This window comes from Delphinapterus leucas, chromosome 9 (assembly GCF_059928025.1).
Source record: "Delphinapterus leucas isolate spDelLeu-1000000601 "Yukka" chromosome 9, BTC_Dleu_Yukka2, whole genome shotgun sequence".
Classification (NCBI taxonomy): Eukaryota; Metazoa; Chordata; class Mammalia; order Artiodactyla; family Monodontidae; genus Delphinapterus; species Delphinapterus leucas.
Window position 1 is genome coordinate 56,436,866 of NC_143137.1, and position 18,216 is coordinate 56,455,081.

The 18,216-nt window shown below is 36.2% G+C and overlaps 1 protein-coding gene across 11 annotated transcripts in view; it reads right to left on the reverse strand.

The window, feature by feature from the left end:
- Positions 1-2,108: 2,108 nt before the first annotated feature.
- Positions 2,109-18,216, reverse strand: part of LOC111180960 (sterile alpha motif domain-containing protein 9-like) — a 47,707-nt gene continuing 31,599 nt past the window's right edge. For 6 of the 11 annotated variants that reach the window (XM_089917639.1, XM_089917640.1, XM_022585889.3 and 3 more), the window contains one exon: positions 2,109-8,186. In XM_089917639.1, coding sequence (XP_089773765.1) covers positions 3,427-8,186 — 4,760 coding nt within the window. In that variant the 3' untranslated portion in view covers positions 2,109-3,426. Of the gene's footprint in view, positions 8,187-15,901; positions 15,927-16,015; positions 16,294-18,216 lie in introns of those variants that run through there. The other 5 variants (XM_022585913.2, XM_022585904.2, XM_022585932.2 and 2 more) reach the window with 4 other exon arrangements.

An 18,216-nucleotide genomic window follows, 5' to 3' on the forward strand; every position in this document is an offset into this window, starting at 1 on the left:
GGCCCGCGTACCACAAAAAAAAAAAAAAAAAGAGAGAAAATAAAATTTTTTAAGAGAAATAACTTAGTCTATACAATAAGTGAACTTCCCTTTGGGATTACTTTCTGAGAGTTTTCTTTGCTAATCCACATTCCAAATAGCCAGAAGCAGAATCCCATGCAGTTTCCAAAGCTCATTTGTTCTGGTCACCATTTGTTTTGAGAGTGTTGATTAACATTTCCTTTTGAACACTGAGTTGTGAAACTTTTGTATTACAATGACCTAATCGATGATTCTCAAGTTAAAAAAATATCTGATGCCTTCTCACTCTAGGTAGGCTCTATCTGAATTGGGAGACAGAATAGGTAATTTGGAAAGACCTCTCGGGGAATTCTGTTCAGCTGAGAACTGCTGGCTTATGAATAGTAAATTATTAATATTTAAACCTTACATTCCAAATTTCTATTTTTCAAGACCAAATTCCACGGACCTAAGGAAAATATAAAGCTAAATAAAGAGAATTATGATAAATCAATATGCTTGTCAAATTTATCCAGCATAGTTCAGCTATGCTTTATTTGCAAAAGAAAAACTGACACACTTATTACTCTGCTGTTCCTTTTGGTAAAGTGGGCTTGGGTGATGATGATGATTACCATCATTATTATTTTGAGCAAGATAAAAAAGTGATCGTGATCTTCTTGAGTTATACAATCATCTAACTTCTAAAGCACTCACAAAACTGAGCAAATAAAGCCAGTATCTGCATATTAGGGGAAGGAAACATATTGCTAATGGAAGCCACAGGCCTAGTCAAAAATAAATGTTTTATATCAAGTGGTAAAATAAAAGAGGGATTCTACCCCAAGACCACCACCTCGATAAGGACCATGAGTTACTGCAGCTGCAAGGGAGGGTCCATCAAAGCCACCTCAGTAAATAGCAGCCTAAAAAGCAGATGTGTTGGCACATCATTACAAGCCCCCAACCCACCCCACCCCACCCCATCATAGCCATTTGCTCTCCAGAGATGATCTAGAGTTTCTTGCAAGGGAGAGATGCACTGGCAGGGCCACCTCCCAATTCCAAAACAGGGAGAGGCAGTAGCATGGGGCTGGCCTGGGGCTCTGACTTTCTGAGGGTGGACAAGTAAGGCATACAGACAGAGCCCCTGCCTGAAGAATAATCAGATTTATCTGTGAAAAACAGATTCAGTGAGACAAAATGTTGTTAAATTTTAACTTTGGCCCTAAAATGATAGAAATACCAAAGTTAGGTGATACACCAAAATGTGTACTTTCAAAGTAAATGTCCAAGAAACAATTGACCTACAATAAAGACATAAAAGCATTGATAGCATAAAGCAGGGGTTGGCAACCTTTTTCTGTAAAGAGCCAGATGGTAAATATTTTAGGTTTGTGGCTGTATGGTCTCTGTTGCAACTACTCAACTCTGTTGCAATGCAAAAGCAGCCAAAGCCAATACTTACAAAAATGAGTGTGGCTGTGTTCCAATAAAACTGTATTTAAAAGTAAAAGACAGGCTGCATTTGGTCTACGAGCTGTAGTTTGCCCACTGCTGGCACTGAGGAAGAGAGGGTTTATGAAGAGGTTCTTTTGGTGAAAGTTCTCCCAACCACCATGAGAACCTCATCCTGAGCCTAGAGAGGGGGGCTTCAAGAGGACCACGTGCAGTGCTTGATGCATCCTCTTGACTTTATGGGTCATGTTGTTCCCAAGACTCGACGTTAGCTGCACTCCCTACCAATGGTAGAACAAACATCCATGAGTGTTTCTCACGCACCCCAGGTAGATCATGGGGGAGAGAGCATCTGCCTAAGCTGGTTTAATTTGAGTTCAAAAGGATCACCTGGGAAGGTAAGAGGACTCCAACAGAGACCATTCTCTTTAGAGTAGAACGAAACCTGGAGCAGAGTGGGAAGTGGCCCCAGAGAAAAAAATGCAACTGGACATTCTCATCTCTAAATTGAGGCTGTGTTTGAGCAGAGGATTTTTTTATGCCAAGAGTGAATTGGTAAGTTATGAAGCTGAAATTTCATGCAGGAGCAAAGGAAAAACCTCCTCCAGTGAAAAAATTTGAATGGGATTGTAAAGACAAAACAAATAGCATTTCTTGTTTGTTTTGTTTTATAAATATTTTATAACAGAAAACTTCAAAAGCACAGTCCAAAGAAGAGAGAAGAGTCTGATGAACTCCCATGTCCTCATAATGCAGCAATTATTAACTCCTGTCGAATCTTGTTGCAACTATACTGCCCATCTACTCTCCTTTCACCATCCCCATACCCCATACACAGAATTACTTTGAAGCATATCCAATGTCTGTATTTCCTTTAACTTGGAAGTAGGATCCAGAGGCTTGATCAGATTCAGTTTCAATTATTTGGTGAGACTCTCACAGGTGTTGTGTGCACTCCTACAGGACTTCCAGGCCCATGATGTCTGGTTCTCTCTCAGCAATGCTAATATTGATCAGGATTTAGGACAGTTTGATTCATCTGTTATAGTTCTTTATCAGCTTTTTATCAGTTTTAGCAACCACTGATGATTTCCCATATCCATAATTTTATTAGGAAAAATTACATTTTGATTACCTCTCACTGGTTGTGCATAGGCTATATGTATACATGCTAGAACACTGGGATCCCCTGGACTGGAGACTCATTAGTCTTTTCACAAGAGTCCTTTTTATTCATTAGCTTTGGAATTCTGGTGTATTTTTGTTTGTTTGGAGGTCTATGAGTTTGTCAGCTGTAGAAACAAAATTCATTTTTGCTCAACTGCCTGCTACTGCATGAAAAGGAAGCCTAATTCTCCAGCCTACTTACTTTGGTAAGATCTGCAGACCTCTATGGGTATGACCTTCAGAGAACTGGTTGGTCCTCTCCTTTGAAAGACCCTTCAGTGCCAAGTACATGGTACCTTTCTGGTCTGCCTGGTAGGAATAAATGTTTATGTTGAGAGTTTTCATCTGTTTTTGTGAGACGGTTTCCCAGATATTGTAACGTCTTGGTACCATAACTATTGTTTTTCAATTCTGAAAAATTTTCACATTTAAGAAGAAAGTAGACAGTCTTCCTCAATCCATGCCTTGGTTGGTTAATTGAGGGAAGTGGTAGGATTCTGTGTGGCTGAATGATTACATTCACCGCTCCTAATTCCATCCATAGCTCCTTATTTTGCCCTTGATGGTGTTGTCCAAGCCAAGGTAGATATTTGATAGTTTCCACATCTCTCATTCCTTCCTTTTCCAACACAGTCTATTTGAGACTCACAACATGCTTAAGAGGAAATATAAATATTGTATGTACAGGGCTGAAAAGTCAGAGGCTGTATCTATAAATTTGCCAATTTAAAGTATAGATCTTGGGTCTAAAAAAATTAAGTGCTTTTGCGTCCACATTCCTGGAGGGAGAAGATCAAACTCTTAAATAACCTCAATGTCATAAGCAAGTGGGCCTCCAAGGGAAAACCCCAGGTAAAAAGATACTTTTTCTATGCTTCTACCACTTCTAAGTTGACCAAGAAAAGCAGGTGTGATGGGTATTGTGACTTTTTCATTTATTCCATATTCTATGTATAAACAATTATTTTCAGCTCTTCCCTTTAACCGAAGCAAAAGTTCTCGGACTTTTTCCTCCTTCCATACATCTCCACTCTGCCACAAGGAATTAATATCAGCTGTCTTTCTAAAACATTGATCGATTTTTCCTTTGTGAACAAGTCTGTTCATATTGTTACCTTTCCCAAGAAAGAAATATGCAATTGGTTGCTTTGTACGATACATATGCTTATATTGCCCCCTGAAAGAATTTTCCAGTGACCGAGCATACTTTTCCATTTGTTTAGAATCTTGATCTAGTTGTTGGTTTCCTGGCCAGAATAACAGGGAGGCTAGGAAATAAGGTTCTGAAAATCGATAATTCATTCCTACTTGTTGCAAGACTTCTCGAAGCTGATCTTTCAGTTTTTTAATTGGCTTCACTATTTTGGAGGTAGGTTTAATACAGTGGAGAATGATGTTGGCCAAAATGAAATTTTGCTTTTCCCTTGGCAGGATTCTGACAGTGCACTGCTCAAAGAGAAAAGTATATTTGTTAATTATATCTTCCATGGTGCGTATAGCATCTTCTTGAGTTTTGATAAGATATTCCAAGAGCCCAGAAAACTTGTCTGCTTTTAGAACTTCTAGGCTTCTCCGATACACCTCTACTTGAAGTGGCAAACTAAGCTTTGGTCCAAGATCTTTGTTCTGTGATTCCTCTGAGGGACCGAATATATCTGCATACTTCTTAAAACATCCAGCCACCCTCTTCCGAGTTTTGGCCTCTTCATTTTGCTTAATATTGTTCCTGGGTTTTAGAAGGACAAAGTAATCATCAAAAAAATCAAAGGACTTTTTCAAAGAAAATTTCAAATTGGTTAGATAAGGAATAAAGTTCTTGAGGACTACTTTAAATTCATTGCTCGGATCTCCAGGAATATCATTATTTCCTGATATAAAATTGATCATATCTCTTTTAGATAGTTCACTTTTATTGTCAAAAAAAGGAATGAGCTGGAGAATCTGGATTGTGTAGAGCCCAACTTCTATCTCCCCTTGATACCCAGCTATATTGTAAGTATCATACCGCCTTTTCGACTTCTGATAAAATCTTTCCTTTGCTTCATACTCTCTATCCTCACTTTGCTGTTGAGATTCTTTGAATGCATTTGAGGCATGCACTGCTAAATCCAAAAGATCAGATAGCTCATCAACTGAAATGTTCCTGTTTCTTCCATTATCCTCTAACCACCATCTAATTTTACTTTTGTACACTTGACCCAGTGTGTCTGAGATATAAGAATTGTCAGGTTCTATCATTTTTGCTTTATTTGCCCAACGTAGAGCATTGTTAAAGTCCTTCTCTTTAATGTAGAAATGTCTTGTCAAGGCTTGGCAAATGAATGCATTTGAGTTGAACTGACGAATACCTTCAAGTAATACCTTTTTAACTGCCTCATTCCCTTCATCTTTATGTAATGCTTCAATGAATGGGGAAAACCAAGTTCCTGTTTCACCTTCATGTTCGTTGCGCTGTCTTGTGAGCAGCAGTGTTTGCATATCTTCTAAAAATTTGCTTTTTCCTATACCAGTATCATAGAACACATTTTCTGTTAGCATAGCCAGCATAATTTGACTTTTATCTAAGTCATAGCTTATCTTCAATTCTTCCAATGAGCGAATGGCAATCAAAGGGTGAATAATGCGTACTCCACAGTAGTTCCCACATTCTACCACCTCTGTTTTTATTAGAATTGTAGAGTAGGTGCCCATCTTGTCTTCAAGCTTTTCTGTTCCCCAGAAAGCTTTCTTGTTTGTGATTCCTAAGAACTTTTCACACTGTGATAGTGAAATGGTGGTATCAGGCACATATGAATTAAGAAGAGCCAGAAAAGAAAAGAGCTTTGCTTCCTTGGTGGAAGTATTTTGTCCTTTCAGAATATTCCTGACCACATTTTCTATGTACGTTTTATTAAAGTTGGTTTTCATAATCATGAAGGAATAAAAATCTTTAAAGTTTTTATGTTGCTCTTCAATTTCTTTCAGTTTAAGCTCAAAAGCTCTCTGTTCTTTGGGAGATAGTTTTTGTATTAGGGCAATACTGTCTGAGATCTTTGCACTTTTTTCAGGATTCTGTGATCTCCTGCAATTTAGGATGATCACTAGAGGTCTCTCATATCGAATATACCTATTAGCTACAGCTGTCTGAATAGAGGCCCGCAGAAGATAGACATTATCTTGTTCTTCAAAATCATCAACAAGCAGTAGTACAGGTAAGTATTCCTGATTATTTGTTGTCCCATAGGTTATTAAATTAGTCACTTGTTCTCCAATTTCAGAAAAATCCACTGTCTTGTTTTTCAGCACAGCACATCTGAATTTCTTCCTTAGCTCCCAGAGAATATGCATGGCCAAGGTAGTCCCACCACAGCCTGGATGATGAAACAGATGAATAATTTTGACACATGTTGGCTTAGAAGAATCTGCCCAGTTTTGAATAATTTCTTCAAGTATTTCATATTTATCCCTTTTGACAAAAGGGGAAGAATAGTTTTCAGAAGAAAAGTAGAAGTTCCACCATGATACTTTGCCACCTCGATAGAAGTCTTCCTCTTTTGATGCTTTGAATTCAAGTAATTTTTTTTTGTCCTTCTCTAAGAGTGTACCTTCACATTCATTTTCACAGAGAATTTCCAGAGCAGTCATGATATCTTCTTCTTTTTTCAGAAGGACAGTAGATGAACCAATAGATGGTAAAAATCTCTTTGAAGATTGAGTCACAGATTTTAGCTTAAGAATAGTTCCATTTATCTCTTCAAGACTTAAAGCAGAAACACATTGGCTTGATAATTCATCTTGCTGTTTTGTTAATCTTGCTTCAAGTAGATCTTTCCATCCCTGACATATGCGTGGATGTGTGCAAATACACAATATGTTTTCCATTCCTTTGAGATCTTGGTAGAAAGCACAGAAGGTCTCAATGAGGGGGTCTCTTGGGTCATCCACAGAGGAGAGTAATAGAAATACCACCAAAAACTTCCCTCTTGGCATTATGTCTTCTTGTGTAAGAAATGAAATCAGTTTCCTGACTTCAGACGCTTTTTCTCTTTGCCAGAAACTTGGATCTAAGGGTTTATATTTTTCACTGTCAAGGTCTAACCTGCCATTGCAGAAAATCCAGCTGAGTTGTTGATAAAGATTTAGACTAGTAATCTTCTCATTTGTAGTTTTCCCTTCCACATATAAACTTGGGAAGTGAAGGTTTGCTACTCGGGTTTCTTTGTAAGCTTTGACCACACCCTTGCTCACAGATTCAGGATCAAACTCCAACACAGCAAACCATTTAATTTCCTTTAGGAAATCTAAGTGTTTTATTTGAGTTGGATGGCATTTATTTATTACAAGAATGTACCATTCATAGTAGGAATTATCTAACAAATCCTGATTTCCTGTCAAAAGTTTAACAAGCTTTGGTCCCTCACTCTCTTTTTTATTTGTTTTTACTCTGCATTTTTCTTCTGCTTCTTTCCTAGATTCTGCCAGTCTTTTTAAATCTAATTTAAATGATGTGAAATATGCATTATTTTTCATGATGTCCTTAGAACTGGCCCCATCGCGCACAAAGACTGAGAATTTTGGACTTTGTGTCCATGTCTTCTTGCTGAAATTTTGCATTTTAATCTGGAAATAATCATGTTCACATTCAGAATATTTTGGAACAACATCCACTTCAATAACAAATCTGTCAGATGGAATACTATTTGGCATTAAAACTTCTACAAATCTTGGCTCTCGAATGCAATTCTTTGCTTTTTGGACCTGATGGTCTTCAAAATATTTGTGGATCATCAGATTGAAGTGGTCAATGAGGGCTTCCTTGGTGACAGTGGTGACTTCCACGCCAACAATTTTTCCATGGGGTTTGTCCTTGACTCCAAAATGAATAGTGCCATTGGTACGTGAATTCATACAAGCTGAAGCAAACCGGAAAACCTCATTGCTAAATTTCATCTTAACATCCTCTTCTGTGGCTGTTCCTGTATTTGTGAAGCATTTGAATTCATGTATTGGATCAATGAGATTGAGTGGTCCTGTTTCAGGCTGTAGATTAAAATTTAATTTGTAACGATATGGATCACTGAATTCATCAAAAGGGTATGATACACATGTTGGTTCTATGGATGGCTGCTCTTCCTTTGTGTCATCTATTTCATCGTTCATGAACTCATGTTTTAGTGACTTAGAACCTTTAGTAACTGTACTCATTGTAGAGTCATTAACCATGTCTGATTTCTCTTTCTCCTTTTGTTTTTGCTCTGAAGTTTCTCCATTGTTCTCCTGTTTTTTAGGAACATTTTTACTGCCTTTCCCCCTCTTACTTGTCTGAAAAGGATCTCCAGAGGATGTTTCCAGCAACTCTTTGAAGAGATGTTCTATTTGGATAGCTGGTCCAAATGTTATGCCCATAGCAACAAGGTGATCTGTAGTTAAGTACTTCAAGTTTGTGCCATCCACATCTTGTGCAGTCAAAATTTCCCTGTGTTTTTGGTCAATTTTTTGACTTTCTAACCACCGATTTACATCCTCTTTTGTCCATTCATCTGTATTATCTGGTAAGTTGAGTTGTGCTGCCATTCTGATACCTACGTATAGAAAAAGAAAAATTATTTAGTATTTTTATAAGTAAATTTAAAAAATAATCAGTTAATTTTTCAATAGACAATATGTACATGTCTTATAAAACTGAAAAAGCTCAAAAGGATATACATTCCATCTAATTACCCTCCTGAGAGGAAATTACCATTATCAGTTTCTTCTATATCCTTTCAGAGAAATACTACCAAATACAAAAGCATATACACTTTTTTCCATTCAAATGGCAACATACTATACTCAATTCTCTTTGCTTGCTTTATTCACTAACTGTATCTTGGGGATGCTTCCAGTCAATATATATATATAGAGAGATGTTTCATCCTTCTTAATGGTTGTTTTCTATAATGTGTGTTAGCTCTATTGTTTATAAATATTCAATTCTGCTATAGAAAATAAGAAAACCAAAGGAGGCTATATGAAACTAAAGAGAGAAGGATTATGATATGAGGAGGATACATGAAACAAGCTATAGAAGCAAGTAGTTTGTGAAACATGTTATGATAGACATAGATAAAGTAAATAGAGCATATGAGCGTTAAACATAGTTAGGAAGAGAAAGAAGGGCCAAATAGATATTAAATATTCATGCGGCACACTTGAAGCACTTTATATTTTTGACATCTTAATTGGGCCACCTACTGTTGACACCCATTCTGATCCTTTGTATACTCTAATTAAAAGACATAAATAAAATCCAGAGTAGCTTATCAGGCTAACTGATGAGTTAGAGCTGTGGTCAGGCATATATGCCCCTCTGCATCTCTCTGATTGGAGCAAGTGTATGCCACTGACACAGGTGTCTTGTATCTGTTGATTGCTCTTGGACAGACCTCAACTCTGGTTCTCAAAATCACACAATCAGTGGAGAATGCTGATACTGCAGAGAGGGAGAGAGAGGATATATGAACTTGTATAACTCAGGTAATGAGATCCTTCCACCCCTCTTGTACCTTATCCAAAGTGTGTTACCCATCTCTTTCCCCCTGCTTTTTGTTGTGTATTTTAATTGATTTAATAAAGATGTGCCTCAAATACCTTAAATTGATCTGTGAGCCATTCTGTTCCATGACTTCTGGGATAGCTTGCTGGGTAGTGAACTTGGGGGCTACTATTATATCCATGTAAATTTTCACATAATATTTGGTAATAGCTAATTCCTGGGCAGTAACAAATGGCATTACTATTTGGTATTCAGATTGAAAGACTACTATTTGGAAAAATTATTGGCAATCTGGGTTGCAGAAATATAGCAATGGTTAGAAAAAAACACAATAGAATCCAGATAATAATAGTCAGCTTTAAGTACAATCCAAAAATGGCTCAAATAATGTGAGCCATTCCTATAAAATCACCATGGGAGAAATCAAATCAACAGAGAAGATAAGCCTGGAGAATAGTGGAAAATAGACTATATAGGCACACTTCCATGAAATAATACACAGGAATATTACCTACCAGTGGTACATAAAAGATCAAGGTTAGGATTTACCTTCCCATCCAGACATAAAGCTGCCAGAGCAATTGTCCAATGTTAAAGCTATTATTTTTTGGTTAGTAACTCCTGCATTCATATTAAGTGAATAAAAGATATACCTTACAGCTACATTAAAACAAAAATAGGCAAAGATATGCACAACTGATGGAAATTTTACTCTATTACAATACTATGACAATCAGAAACCATGGAGATTTAATGCCTTCTAAAAAAAGTGAACTAGGTGAAATTTCTTTCAGTTATTTGGCCTGTAGAGATTAAGAAGCTCAAATTTAAAATAAGCTGGGGAGAGAGAAAAGAGTGGAGGTGGGAAATTGCTTTAAGTGTACTACTTTTTAAAGTAAGCCCCTTTTGTGGGACTATATCAAACTTAGAAACTATGCATTGAAGGACACAATGAACAGAATGAAAAGGCAACTTATGGAATGGGAGAAAATATTTGCAATATTTTCAAATCATAGATCTGATAAGGGGTTAATATCTAAAATATATTTTAGAAAACTCCTGCAACTCAATGACAAGACAAATAACCTGATTAAAAGTGAGCAAAGGATTTAGACATTTCTCCAAAGATGATATACAAATGACCAACAAACATATAAAAAGATGTTCAATATCACTAATCATTAGAGAAATACAAACCTAAAACACAGTGATATATCATTTCACATCTACTGTGATGACTACTATTTTAAGAAACCCCAGAAAATAACAAGTATTAGCGAAGATGATGTGGAGAAATTGGAGGAACCCTTGTGCACTACTGGTGGGAATGTAAAATGATGCAACCTACACAACCTACCTTAAGAGAATGGTTAAAGGAAGTTTTCTAAACAGAAAGAAAATAATAAAAGAAGGAATCCTGGTACATTAGGAAGAAAAAAGAACACAGTAAGCAAAAATACTGGTAAATATAATAGACTTCTCCTCTTTGGTTTTCAAAATTACGTTTGATTTTTGAAGCACTGGCTGATATGGTTCTAAATGTATGTAGTGAAAATATTTAAGACCATTATATGTGGATAGGGTAAAGGGATATGAAGGGAAGTAAGATTTCTATGCTTCACGCAAACTGGTAAAAAAAACACTATTGGACTGTCATAAGTTATGTATGTATAATGAAACATCTAGAGCAATCAATAACAAAGCCATATGAAGTGATACACTCAAAGTGATATACTCAAAAGTGATATACTCAATTCCACTAGATAAAAGTGGAATTGTAAAAAAACTTTCAAGTAACCCTCAGGACATCAGGAAAATAAGAAAGAAAATTGAAAAACATAAGTCCTAACATATAAATAATTAATTACATTAAATATAAATGGCCTAAATACAGAAGTTAAAAGACAGAATTGGTAAAGTGGATTAAGAACATGACCCAACTATATCCTGCCTGTAAGATGCTCACTTGAAATAAAATTATATAAATAGGTTGAAAAGAAAAGTATGGATAAATATATATAATACAAATATTAATCAATAAAGACAGGAATGGTTATGTTAATGTCAGATAAAGTAGACTTCAGAGAAAAGAAAATTACCAGAGACAAAGGCATATTACATAATGATAAAATGTTCAATTCAACAAGATGACATAACAATCCTAAAAGTGTATGTGCCAAACAAGAAAGTTTCAAAATGTTTGAAACAAATACTGACAGAACTTTTCAGTTTTAGACAAATCCACATTTATAGCTGGATATTTTGACACCTTTCTCTCTATAATTGAAAGAAAAATTAGACAGAATGTTAGTGAGGTTACAGAAGAACTCAACACCATCAACCAACAGGTACCAAACCACATTTATAGAACACTCCATTCAACAACAGCAGAAGATCTTTCTTTTTAAGTGCCCAAAATAGACCATAAACTAAATGATAAAACAAGCTTCAACAAATTTAAAATAATTGAAATCATACAGAATATGTTTGTCAACCACAATGGAATCTTATTAGGTACTGATAACAGAAAGATAAGAGGAAACTCACTAAACACTAAAACTACACTCCTAAATAATTCATGGGCCAAAGAAAAGTCTCAAGTGAAATTAAAAAAATACATTGCAGTGAATGAAAATGAAAATACAACATACCAAAATTTGTGGTACATGGTTAAAGCAGTATTGAAAAAATTGTTGCAATAAATGCATACGTTAGAGAAGAAACGTCTCAAATTAATAATCTAAGATCTTACTTCAAAAACTTAGAAAACCTTGAAAAAGAAAAGTAAAATAACCCAAAGCAAGCAGAAGGAAAGAAATAATAAAGATAAGAGCAGAAATCAATTAAACTGAAAACAGAAAACAATGGAGAAAATCAATGAAACAAAATCTGCTTCCTTGAAAGATCAGTAAAATTGACAAAACTCTAGCAAAACTGGCAAAGAATAAAAAAGAGAAGACACAACTTACCAATATTAGAAGTGAAACAGTGGGTATAATTTTGAACTGCATAGACATCAAAAGGGAACAAGGGAGTAGTATGAATAACTTCACGCACACAAATTTGACAACTCAAATGAAACAGAACAATTCCTCAAAAAACCAACTTCCACAGTCCATTCAGTATGAAACAGATGATTTGAATAGTCCCATACTTTAAAGAAAACTGGATTTTTAATTTTAAAGATCTCCCTACAAGGAAAATTTTCCAGGCCCAGACAGATTCACTGAAGAATTCTACCAAACATTTAAAGAATTAATGCTGATTTTATATAATCTCTTCTAGAACACAGTAAAAGACGGAATACTTCCCAATTCATTTTATGAAGCTCGTATTACCCTACTAGCAAAGCGTCTGCAAACCCAGCCTTCAGGTGAGCTCCCATGGACCAAGACTCCTGCCTTGCCCCAGTGCCAAGCCAGTCCCTGAGGCCCCAGGCTCAAAGCAGTCTCCTGCAGATCCAGGCTCCTGCCTCACTCCAGTGCAAGGCCAGCTCCCATAGACCCAGGCTCTTTGCCTGCCCTGGTGCTGGGTTGGGCTCCAAGGACACAGACTCCAGATTGGTTCCTATAGACTCAGGCTCCTGGCTTGCCCCAGCCTCCAGGTTGGCTCCCGAGGACCCAGGCACATGGCCAGCCCCACTGTCAGGCTACACCTCATGAATCCAACCTTCAGGACAGCACCTGTACTCCAAGGCTATAGGCCAACTCCTGTGGGCATCAGAATCCAGGCCCACCACCAGCACTTCAGGGGCCAGGTCCACCCCATGGACCCAAATGCCAGCCTACCTCTGTAGACCCAAGCACTAGTCCAGCCCAGACACTGACCCAGGCAGCAGACCTTCCCACCTGAGGATCAAGCTCATCCTCAGAATCTACCAGACAATTCACCCACAATCTCTGGACAAGCTGACTGGTGAAGGGCTTTTCTGGCCTAAGCCCAGTCTGTAAAGACTGAAAGAGGTTCCTACTTCTTCAAATGTGCAGACAATAATGCAAGGTCAGAAGAATTATGAATAATCAATGAAACATGCAAGGCCAGAAGAATTACCAATAATCAATGAAACATGACACCATCAAAGGAAACTAATAAAGCTCCAATAAATGACCCTAAAGAAATGAAGATCTATGAACTACCTGACAAATTATTCAGAATAATCTTCATAAAGAAAGTCTGTGAACTACAAGAAAACACAGATATACAATTAAACAAAATTAGTAAAACAATGCATGAACAAAATGAGAGGTTCAGCAAAGAAACAGAAAACATTAAAAACATATAAATGAACAAACAGAAATCCTAGCATTGCAGAACACAGTGAATGAATTGATGAATTCAACAGAAAGCTTCAAAAGCAGATTCATCCAAGCAAAAGAATCAGTGAACTTGATGACAGTACATTTGAAATTCTCCATTCAGAGGAGCAAAAAAAGAAAAAAGAATGAAAAAGAGTGAAGAAAGCCTATGTGAATTATGGGATACCATTGACAGTAAAATCTACTATTGTTGGAGTTCAAGGAGAATAGAGGAAGAAAAAGGCAGAAGGCTTATTTATAGATATCATGGCTGTCAATTTCCCAAATGTGGGGAGAGATTTGGACATCCAAGTTCCTGAAGCTCATAGGTGCCCCAAAAGTTTCGACACAAAAAGATCTTCTCTAAGACACATAATAATAAAACTACCTAAAATCAAAGACAAAGATTTTAAATGCAGCAAGAGAAAAAAATTCCCACATACAAAGGAACCTTCATAAGACTATCAAGATTCCTCAGCAGAAACCTTATAGGCCAGTAGAGAGTGGGATGATATATTCAAAGTTCTGAAACTGTCAACCGTGAATACTTAAGAACCTTACAAGTTGTCCTTCAGAAATGAAGGAGAGATAAGGACTTTCCAAGACCAAAACAAACAAACAAACAAACAAAAATGTTGTAGAGCTCTTCACCACTAGACCTGTCTTACAAGAAATGCTAAAGGGATGTCTTTGAGTTGTAACAAAAGTATGCTGACAACATGAAAAGAATATGAAAGTATGAAACATAGTGAAGGTGAGAATATAGTCAAACTCAGAACACTCTAATACTGTAATGGTGGTAGATAAATCATTCTTAACTCTGGTAAAAAGTAAAAGATAGGGACTTCCCTGGCGGTCCAGTGGTTAAAGACTTCACCTTCCAATGCAGAGGGTGTGGGTTCAATCTCTGGTTGGGGAGCTAAGATTCCACATGCCTTGTGGCCAAAAAACCAAAACATAAAACGGAAGCAATATTGTAACAAATTCAATAAAGACTTTAAAATTGGTCCACATTACAAAAAATCTTTTTTAAAAAAAGTAAAAGACAAAAGTATTAAAAATAACTATAGGTAAAATAAAATAATGTGTTAATGGATACAACATATATAAAAGATGTAAACTGTGACATTAATAACATAAAATGTGAAAGAAGTTAAGTTAAAGTGTGGAGGTTTTGTATGTAGTTGAATTTAAGTTGTTATAAATGTAAAACAGACTGTTATATCTATAAGATGAATAATGTAAACTTCATGGTAACCACAAATAAAAAACCTGTAGCAGATATACAAACAATAAAGAGAAAGGAATCAAAGCATATCACTACAAAAGGTCATCAAATCACAAAGGAAGACAGCAAGAAAGGAAGAAAGGAAAATGAAGGAATTATAAAGCAGCCAGAAAACAATGAACAATATGGCAATATTAAATCCTTACCTATCAATAATTACTTTAAATGTAAAAGGATTAAATTATCCAATCAAAAGATACAATGTGGCTGAATGGATTAAAAAAATCAGATCCAACAGTAATATGCTGCCTACAAGAGACTCATTTTAGATTTAAGGACACACATGCACTGAAAGTGAAGGGATGGAAAAACATATTCCAGGCAAATGGTAGCCAAAAGACAGCAGGAGTGATTATAATTAGACAAGATAGACTTTAAGTCAAAAATTGTCAAAAGTGACAAAGAAGGTTACTACATAATGATAAAGGGGTCAATTCATCAAGATGATATACAATTGTAAATATATAATGCACCCAAACTTAGATACTTCAGTGTACCTAAAAATATAGCAGATATTAGCAGAACTAATGGGAGAAACAGACATATACAATAAGAGTAGGTGACTTCAATATCCCAGTTTTAACAATGGATAGGTCATTCAGACAGAAATTCAATAAGGAAACAGCAGACCTAAACAACACCATAGATCAAATAGACCTAGCTGACACATTCAGTACAGTCCATCCAATAGCAACAGAGTACACATTCTTTCAAAGTGCACATGGAACATTGTCCAGGATAGATCATATATTAGCCCACAAAAGAACTCTTAACAAATTTAAGAAGCTTGAAATCATATCAAATGTCTTTTCTGACCACAATGATATAAAATGAGAAATCAATAATAGAAGGAAAATTGGAAAATTCATAAATATGTGGAAGTTAAATGACATACTTCTGACAAACCAACAGGTCAAAGAAAAAATCAAAAGGGGTATCAAAAAGTATCTTGAGACTTTCAAAAATGGAAACACAACATACCATAATTTAAGAAATGCAGAACAGTTCTAAGACAGAAGTTAATAGTGATAAATGTTTACTTTAAGAAAAAAGAAAGATCTCAAATAAGCAACCTAATGTTACACCTCAAGAACAAACTCAACCTAAAGTTCACAGAAGGAATGAAATAATAAAATCAGAGCAGAAATAAATTAAATAGAAAACAATAGAAAAGGTCACCTCTTCCTGGTGCCAGACCCCCCAGGCTGCGAGGCCTGACATGGGGCTCAGAATTCTCACTCCTGTGGGAGAACCTCTGTAATATAATTATTCTCCAGTCTGTGGGTCTCCTACCTGGGGGGGATGGGGTTTGATTATATCACTAGTCCTCCCCTCCTACCAGTCTCACTGTGGTTCTTTATGTCTTTAGTCGTAGAGGATCTTTTCTGGTAGGTTTCTATCTTTTTCAATGATGGTTGTTCTGCGGACTGTTGTGATTTGGGTGTCCTCTTGAGACGAGATGAGCTTAGGGTCCTTCTACTCCACCTTCTTCAAGAGAAGACCTTCCCATTCATACCAAGTTTCTTAAAAATAGTTGTATCTCAGAGCAGTTGGGCATGAAGGAAATAACACTGCAGAAAGAAAAGGAGACCAGCCAAATTAATGACCAAGGCATCCATCTTCTCTTACCACTAAGAGCTGTTTTTTGTAAAGTAAACAAAATTAATGAACCTTTAGCTAGATTAAGAAACAAAGAGCAGAGACTCAAATAAATAAAATTATAAATGAAAGAGAGATGTTACAACTGATACCACAGAAATGCAAAGGATCATAAGATAGTACTATGAATATTTATATGCCCCCAAACTGGACAGTCTAGAAGAAATAAATAAATTCCTAGAAATATACAAACTACCAAGACTGAATCATGAATAAAGAATCTGAACAGACCAATAATGAGTAAGGAGGCTGAATCAGTAACTGAAACCTCCCAAGATGGAAAAGCCTCGGACCTCATGACTTCACCAGTGAATTCTGCCAAATATTTAAAGAAGAATTAATGTGAATCCTTCTCAAACTCTTCCAAAAAATAGAAGAGGAGGGAACACTTATAAGCACATTTTATGAGGCCAGCATAACCTTGATACCAAGGCCAGATAAGGACAGTACAACAAAAAGAAAGTTACAGACCAATATCACTGATGAACATAAATGCAAGAATCCTCAACAAAATACTAGCAAACCAAGTTCAAAAGAACATTATAAGGATTATAAAGATCTTATACCATAATTAAATGTGATTTATCTCTGGGATGCAAGGATTGTTTGATATATGCAAATCAATAAATGTGATATACCACATTAAAAGAATGAAGGATAAAAATCATATGATCATCCCAATAGATCCAGAAAAAGTATTTGACAAAATTCAACACTATTACATGACAAAAACCCTGAACAAATTAAGTACAGAAGTAATGTACCTAAACATAATAAAGGCCATATATGACAAGCTCACAGCTAGCATCATACTCAGCAGTGAAAAGCTGAATGCTTTTCCTCTCAGAACAAGAACAAGACAAGGATTCCCACTCCCACAACTTTTATTCTATATAAAACTAAAAGTTCTAGCCAGATCAATTAGCAGAAAAAGAAATAAAAGCCCTCCAAAAAGGAAAAAGAGGAAGTAAAATTGTCTGTTTGCAATGATATTATACACATAAAACCTTAGACACCACCACCAAAAAACCCCCCAAAAAACTGTTAGAACTAATAAACAAATTAGGTAAAGGTACAGGATACAAAAAAAATCAATATTAAAGGGCTTTCCTGGTGGCGCAGTGGTTGAGAGTCCGCCTGCCAATGCAGGGGACACAGGTTCGTGCCCTGGTCCGGGAAGATCCCACATGCCGCGGAGCGGCTGGGCCCGTGAGCCATGGCTGCTGAGCCTGCGTGTTCAGAGCCTGTGCTCTGCAACAGGAGAGGCCACAACAGTGAGAGGCCCATGTGCCGCAAAAAAAAAAAAATCAATATTAAAAAGTTGCATTTCTATACACTAACAGCAAACTATCTGAAAAAAAATTTAAGAAAACGGTCTCACTTAACAATAGCATAAAAACTGCTCAGGAATACATTTAAACAAGTAGGAGAAAGGTCTGTACACTGAAAACTATAAAACATTGATGAAAGAAATTGAAGAAGATACAAATAAACGGAAAGGTATCCTGTGTTCATGCATTGGAAGAATATTACTAAAATGTCCATACTACCCAAATCAATCTAGAGATTCAATGCAATACCTATCAAAATTCCAATGACATTTTTCACAGAAATAGAAAAAATAGGCATAAAATTCATATGGAACTACAAAAGACCATGAATAACCAAAGCAATCTTGAGTAGGAAAACAAAGTTGGAGGCCTCACACTACCTTATTTCAACATATACTATAAAGCTATAGTTCAAACAGCATAGTACTGGCATAAAAACAGACATACAGACCAATGGAACAGAATAGAGTCCAGAAATAAATCCACAGGTTAATGATCAATTGA